The 8,376-nt window shown below is 34.8% G+C and overlaps 1 protein-coding gene across 1 annotated transcript; it reads right to left on the reverse strand.

Annotated features, from left to right (window-relative positions):
- On the reverse strand, positions 1-2,895 carry LOC112416541 (protein FAR1-RELATED SEQUENCE 5-like). The gene is made up of 2 exons (XM_039827803.1): positions 1,965-2,895; positions 1-1,382 (listed from the first exon to the last, which is right to left on the reverse strand). Exons 1-2 carry the CDS (start codon positions 2,893-2,895, stop codon positions 1-3), a joined length of 2,313 nt encoding a protein of 770 aa, XP_039683737.1.
- Positions 2,896-8,376: the final 5,481 nt, after the last annotated feature.

An 8,376-nucleotide genomic window follows, 5' to 3' on the forward strand; every position in this document is an offset into this window, starting at 1 on the left:
TTACCCAGTAGATGGTTCACCGACAGCAGCTCCTTTTGAAGACTTGGATGATGATATCACGGAAGATGGGTCTGTATGAATACCTTTAGAAAGAAGCAACTCCTCTGCCTTTTTCCCAGCTTCAAGAACACCGTCGAGAAAAATTTGAGATGCCTCTGGATCTGCACAAAAACGTGTAGAAAGCTGAACGGTAACAGCACAAATTTGTTGATATCGTTGTGCTTGAGTGGTGTCTTCAGTGCCAACATTGATGGTAGATTTCAGCTTATCAACAGACGGACGCACATCTCTAGTCCAACGCTTTAAAACATATTGTCCAGGTATTGTCTTCAAAAAATGATACTGCACATAACCACCTAAGAACTCAAAGATCTTCAAAACATGTCGACATAAAAAGCCCCTGTTCTCAAACATACGGCATGAACAACTAAAACTTTTGCTTCTAATGTCAACTGTGACAACCCTTTCATCAAGTCGATCATGATCTTCAAAACTTTGGAAAAGGTTTTCTTGAAGTTCTGCATCCAAAACATCAACATTGGAAGGCCCTTCATTATCATTATCAACATCATCATAATTATCATCAACCTTTTCAATTGTGAAAACTTTGAAAAACTTGTTAAAGGCAGACCCTTTTTTTGTGTCCTCCTCATGATAGTATTTGAAGGAAAGGTCATACTGCCTGTGAATAAATGCAAAGCAAGCTGGTGTGTACTTGTTGACAACGGACCGCATCAGCTGACTATTGGGATAATTATTTTTTGTTCTAGTGTTTGCAGCCTTGAAGTCCAACTCAGCATGATTATCTCTCATTCTCTGAACCATAATGTTGAAATGACTAAAGAATCGAACAAGTGAATGGTCTGGCTGCAGAAATCCACGAAGAAAAGCATTGAAAGACTCACTTAACTGAGTTGTTTTCAGACCAGCTGTAAAATGTGACTTGACCCAAGCTGAAGACCAATGCATACGATTTCCGTAAGTTTGGACAAGCCACCTAAAGTCTGAAGTAGGCCTTCCATTAAAACAATTTTTCATCATCTGATCCCAATTATAGTCGAAATCTGATTCATCGTCTACATTTGAAACCAAATTAGTTAACTCATCGAAAAATGCACTGTTTGCACGAGAGCCAAGATTTTTCTTTGCATTCTCTGCCATGTGCCATGAACAAAGCCCGTGAAAAACACCTGGAAAAGTATTCGGAATTGAACACAATAACGCACTAGCCTGGTCTGTATATATAGTCTGTGGTTTCTTATTGGACATACACTTCAAGAATGTTGTAAACAACCAATCAAAAGTAGCTGCTGTCTCATCGTACAATAGCGCAGCACCAAATAAAACACTCCTGCGATGATTGTCAAAACCAATAAAGGCAGCTGAAATAATGACCAATAAATGACCTATCAGAACAAAATACAACATACATATAACTAACTTACAATAAATAATGAAACCAACCCTAAATTATAATGCATTTATGCTAGTATGTAATCACAAATTATAAGAAATCACGGCTCAGCAGTGAATAAACTCAATGATAAAACACATAGACACTAAGTATTCTAATAAGTATGTACTAAAGATCGATCACACAAGACAATTTCATTAGTGTTCTATGTAAAAATTTAATTAAAATTTGATCAAAATTAGGGGTATGGAATACTGAAACCATAAGTATGGTTTAATGGTTTTGATAGTGTCATATGTAAAACCATACTTATGGTGTAATGGTTTTAGATGAATTTATTATCGGTATATGGTTAGTATATGATGAATTTAAATTCTGGCTAAGTAAAAATGCCTGCAACTTTGTCAATCTCGGACACATATGACAGCCACACCTAGACACTAGGTGGTTCAAAATGTACTCCTACCTACACTAACCATGCCAGAACAAAAATACAACATAATGAAAGTAAACACTAATTAAAAACCTGAGAGAAGTAAAAGATACTAACCTAATGGGCGATATTGATTGTTTGTTCGGTAAGTTGTATCAAAACTGATGACATCACCAAATAGAGAATAATCTAGTTGCATAATTCCATCTGCCCAAAAAATGCTAGCTATGTCTTCTGCAGCATCAACTTGGATATCATAGTAAAAAGATGGTTTCAAGAGAGCTTCATTTCTAAAGAATTCTTGAATTACAGTTGCTTCACCAACCACCATCTCCTTTTGACGAATTGTCATTAGATAGTTTTTTAAGTCTGAAAACCGAAAAGGAAGATTCTCCGTACCTCCAACTCCTTGACCAAGAACTTCATAAGACGTTCTCATCGACATTCCAGCTTTAGAATTTATTAGAGCTAGTTGTCCTTGAACTTCATTTACTTCTCTAAATGATCTCAGATAACACAAATGCTCTGGTTTATGTAATGGATGACAGTGAGCCACATCCCATCTATAAATCTTATACACATTCAAAACTTCATCCAGCTTCAAATATATTCCAGCTGTACAACCGACCCTTTCCTCAGGTTTTTCTTTCACTTTCACAAACTCAATAACCAGTGGACTGTCTGATGTTGGCCTGTTGTTAGGATTAAGCAAACTTCCCTTCTTGTAACCTTGTTTGTTACAAACATAACGCAAATAATGTATCTTTTCTGATTTCTTATTTTGTGAATTTTTCTTCGACTTCAACATAGTCCTAATAGAAAATCCAGTGTTATATGCATAATTACCATAAAAATCTTCAACCTCTTTGATAGATTGAAAGACTAAAGACTTCCATGATTCTTCATTGCTAGGGGAGTAACATTCAGTACTATCAGCATGAATCATTGAAGAAGTTTCAACACTCAGTTGTCCACTCTCAGCATGAATCAGTGATGAAGCTTCAACACTCAGTTGTCCACTCTCAGATGAAGTTGATATCAAATCCATTGAAAACAGCAACAAACACTATTAAGAACAAACAACCATTAGCACATTAAGCATTTTTCATTCAATATACAACACGATTAACACATCAATGCATGTAAATTTGCAAATTAAGCATTCAAGATCAGAAAAGTAGACAAGGACTGAAAAAACTACAAACAATAACACATCAATGCTCTTATTTTTCAATCTAATATTCCTAAAAGTTTCGCATAAATCTTTGCCTGACTTGAATAATGAGTTATTCACTCTTGTTTATCATCGGCTTAAATTCGATTGTATAGCTATTTTTCATGGTTACAAACCAGGAATAAAAGGACTGCTCTTTTCAATGCATATCATATTAGGTTCTAGAAGTGACAGTTTTATGTGATTGACAGTTTTATGTGATACATTGATTTTCATCAGTTGTAAATTTTAGGTATCATACAACTTTCAATAAGTGTCCTGGAGTTTGTGACACAAGAGTTTTATGTCTGAAACTATATAGAAAAATAAACTTGTTTGGTTCTGACTAGGTTTGGATATTGTTTTTACAGAAATCAATTGTAGCAAATATAAGTTATTACATGATACAATAGTCCTCAAATATAGCAAATAAACTTGTTTGGTTCTGATTCTTAATGCATCTAATTTTAGTCTCTTAATGACACTTCACATCAAAATTGTAAGACTCTGAACAATAATTTTGTAAATCATGTTCAATGACACTTCACATGAAAAACTTTATCTGCTGTTTCATATCCTTTAGTGATGGTTTCAGGTTGAATAATGACAAAGATGTAGCAGATGAAATTGATGCCAAAACACTTGATGAATCAGTGAGGAAAGCATGCAATTAGTGTTTCATAAATCACCAAAAAATGCAGGAACATGGAATGGTTCATAAATCACCAAAAGAATTTTATGTTGAGGAATTAGTGTTTCATAAATCACCAAACAGACTAATAGAGCATAGTTCTATAAACAGAAACCATAAAAGAATGCAAAATTGTCTTGCATACCAGTGTCTCCCCCTGTTTGACCTTGTTCCCTACACAAAGCGTATCATTTTAGATAGTAAACAAAATAAAATCAAAAAGAGCATCAAAATTCAAACTTCACTACTTATTTAGTCACAAGGCAAATGCAAATCAAATACTCAAAAAGTTTAGGATGATAGAAGGATTACCCCAATGTAAATCACATACTCAAAAAGGATTTATAGCAGGATTTGAATGAAGGAACCCTAGGTTCAAATACAACTCATGCAAATGTCATCAGAAAAAGGTCATTATGGTGAGCCATGCCCATATAGGCTGTGCTTGCACATTTAAGTAGGTGCTTATAGTGTAATAATAAATGTAGACTCAGACCCAAATTGTAAATTTTTTCTTAGACAGATAATAAAACACACACTTTCAAGGATTTTATTGCACAAAAACCAAAAAATTGTTTTTTATGCATATCATCTGACAATCATGATCAGCAAAAGGAAACAAGCTACAACAACAAATATTTCCAAAAAAGGCTATAACCAAAAAAGGCTACACCTAGATCAACCTATATGATTTATCATCCACCTAATAAAAGACTTAGCTAAGATCTTAGGGAAAACCTCATAGTAGACAAATTTCAACATAAAGATGCAGAGAGCATGTAGAAGAGGATACACAAACACATCATTAAATGTTCCATTGATCCAAAATATTATAATTCACAATAATTCAAATTTAGATTGGTCAAGGAATTTGAAGTGAAGTGCTGAAATATTCCAAACATACTAACAGAGCATAGTTCTATAAACAGAAACCATAAAAGAGTGCTGAAATTTGAATCAAAACCTAAATACAATTTACTGATTACCTGAAAATGCAAGGGTGAAATTCGTGGAAGCTAACCGGAGCAGCGAGAAAGGGTAAATGCCGGTGAAATTAGGCCGCGGCGAGAAAGGATAAATGCCGGTGAAATCAGGCCGTGACCTAATTGAGTCGGAGCAATTGAGTCGGAGAAGTTGAGTCACGCCATCACCTAGCCGGAAAACCACGTCGAAGCAAGTTCGAACGCGAGCAAGAGAGCAACGCCGGAGGAATTGAGTCGGAGCAGTTGTGGTAAGAATCAAAAGCTACAAATTTTCATATAAATTTTGAGTGAGTCAGTTGAACTATAAATTTGTGCATAAAAATCAAAAGCTACAAATTTGTGGTAAGAATCAATTCTGTAAGCAACCAAAACATCTAAGAATTAATTGAAAACCACCAGAATCAAGTTCATAATAGAAGATGAACGAAATAAATATATAATTGAAAGCTAACCGGAGCAGCGAGCAAGGGTGAATGCCGGTGAAATCAGGCCGTGACCTAGCCGGAAAACCACGTCGGAGCTAGCGTAAGCGCGAGCAAGAGAGAAATGTCGGAGCAATTGAGTCGGAGGAACGTCGGAGCAGTTGAGTAACGCCGTGATCTAGCCGGAAAACCACGTCGAAGCAAGTTCCAGCGCGAGCAAGAGAGCAACGTCGAAGGAATCAAGTCGGAGCAGTTGAGTCGCCGTGACCTTGCCGGAAAACGACGTCGGAGCAAGGGTCAGGGCAAGCAAAGTCACGTCGGAGCAGTTGATTGCGAAAACGCGTGCGAGCAAGAATGATTTTCTGCAATCAAAGTGTGGGTGTGAGATGTGAGCTGTGAAACGTTAGATTAAGCATGATCTGATGGTTGACAAGTACTTATGCATGGTGCATAAGTTATGGCTTATGCACCATAACTTTTGCGTCACTACTCATAATATAACTGTTACATATTTATTTGTTTTCTATAAAAAAAAATAAACAAACAGATGTGTGTATCGTTTTTATATAAAATAAACAGATATATATCGAATGGATGTTTTAGACAAAATTTGTTAGATTTTAGTTCAAAATAATTCTTTACCATTGGAGAAAGATAATGATAAATACTGAAAATTTCTTATCACTGTATCAAATGATATATATATATATATATATATATATATATATATATATATATATATATATATATATATATTGTTGTATATTCGCTTCAAATTGAGATTCTTAGGAACAAAGAAATCGTGACACGATTTCATCAACGTGTCACGATTTTGGTAATGTCGAGAGTTATTTTGCAGGGTGCTCAATCGTGACACGATTTTGGAAAAACGTGACACGATTTTCAACTTGATGGGCACGTTTTCAGGATAAGGTTGGTCGTACCTTGGATCGTACGCACCAAATGTATCACAATTTAGACAAACGTGACACGATTTTGATAGCTGAAGATTGCTATATAAGTGTTCCTGTGTAGATTTTGAAGAAGAGCTTGGAGTGAGAGAAACTTGGATTACAAAGGAGGTAACTTTAGGTTGAGTGTCTTTGTAGTGAGGATCTCATGGGTTGGAAAACATTGTAAACACCTTGGGTAGTGAGATTTCACCATTGGAAGGATCAAAAAGCTTCCTTTTGTGTTTTCTCTTAGGATTCATTGAGAATGTAGGTGACACAAAATGGGTATAAATGAGGTCTTGTTCTTGTGTAAGCTTATAAGCTAATTTCTTGTAACTCTTTTGTAACAATTTCATCATAGTGGATTTGAGGGCTGCTTTCTCCCCCAGATTAGGTCATATTGGACCGAACTGGGTTAACAATCTTGGTGTGTTTGTTCCTTTCTCTCATTGCTTATCTTTATTGCTTTGATTATGCTTGTGGTGTTGCTCTACACTTAGATTTAGGTCTGTTTTTTTTGTTGTTGTTGCTTGGAGAAACTTTATCTATTGATTACCACTTCCTTTGCTCCACACATCTTTGTTATTCATTGGTGTGATTTTGTCCGAATTCACAGCATATGTGTATGTGTATATATATATATATATATATATATATATATATATATATATATATATATATATATACGCACACACGGGGGAGTACATATAAGAAGATGTTGGATAGTCTGAGGTTGATGCTCGATGATTTTAGTGTCTATACGACGCGGATTTTTCAGAGAGCTTGGCATGAGCAGGAGGTCTAACTTCTTGCAATATTTTGGAAAAGTTGCGCCCCCTTCCAAATTAATTATCTTCTCTTGACAAATGCTGCAGGATAGTGTTTCAGCCTACCAGAATCTGTTATGTAGTAGAGTTATCATTGATCTTAATGGTATCCCTCAAATTAAAAGAAATGGTATTCTTAATATAAAAATAAATGGTATCCCTCATATTAAAAGAAATGGTTGAGATTAAAACATGACTTAAGGGAGTAAAGGAGTAAATGGTATCCCCAATTTGATATACATAAAAATCACCCCAGTTTGATATGATTATAATTTATATTAGAGAATTGCGCCAAAAGCTATTACGTCCAATTTCTATACATTTCTATAGGTTAAAGAGATTGACTACACCAAACAAAGTAAAGGAAGGAAAGCACACCTTGATAGGTAAGCATTAAGAGTCTGGGGAATCTATTGTTTCAAAGTTCTATAAATAAAGTTATAGGTCATTTGTAATAGGTAATCACTTGAAAATTGAGAAAATTATAGAGAGAGATAGAGAGAGAGAGAGAGAGAGAGAGAGAGAGAGAGAGAGAGAGAGAGAACGAGGGAGAGAGTAGTTAAAGCCATTGGAGGGCTAAGGAAGTATGGAGACAAGCTTGTTAATGCTTCACCAACATTCATCAACACTTCTTTGTTGGTTGTGCATCTCATGGATAACTAAACTCTCTTTCATGTTGGGATTGGATGTAAATGACCATGTATATATGTAGTACTCTTAGCTTGGGTGGTTGTATATGATTTATGTTTTCAAGATTATTTTAGTTTAAATTTGTTCTTAATGCTTTGCCGATGATGTAGTGTTCAACAATTGATCTATTGATTTAGTTAATTAGACCCTACTAAGGCTGGTTATCTAGGAGACATGGTTTAAACTATGTAAAGGTGATATCACCCGAGATATCGCGAGTAGGTATATGTTCATGCAAACCTTTTCGGATTATGACATAGTTATAGTCGGCTTTTTGTATTTGAGGCATAAGATGTATACAATCAATTAAGAGGAAACCTATGAGGAATAGTTATTGAAATGCAATCTCAACACAAATCTATCTATATTGGTTCAGTTTTACTTTGATTCAAACTACCAAAATACTTTTATAAATACCTTGTTCAGAAAATGACTCTTTGGATATGATATTTTTATTTGTTTGATCAAAACTGACATACTTACCGCTGTGATGAGGAAACCCTAAATACTCTTTTATCAATTACACTTCGGCTTAAAACTAATGATAATTACTACTTACTTTAACGTTTTTAAACCGTTAATGGTTCTATTCATTCAATAAATTAGGGAGCATAACCATTAAATAAAGTTAGTGACCAAGATATTGGCCTAACTATTTTTCTTGAAGGTTTTAAAATCAAGTAATCAATAGCACTATTTTCATATTTTGTAGTTACTCTACTAATTCATATAAGGAAATTTGACATGACA

The sequence above is a fragment of the Medicago truncatula genome, chromosome 7 (genome assembly GCF_003473485.1).
Source record: "Medicago truncatula cultivar Jemalong A17 chromosome 7, MtrunA17r5.0-ANR, whole genome shotgun sequence".
Lineage (NCBI taxonomy): Eukaryota > Viridiplantae > Streptophyta > Magnoliopsida > Fabales > Fabaceae > Medicago > Medicago truncatula.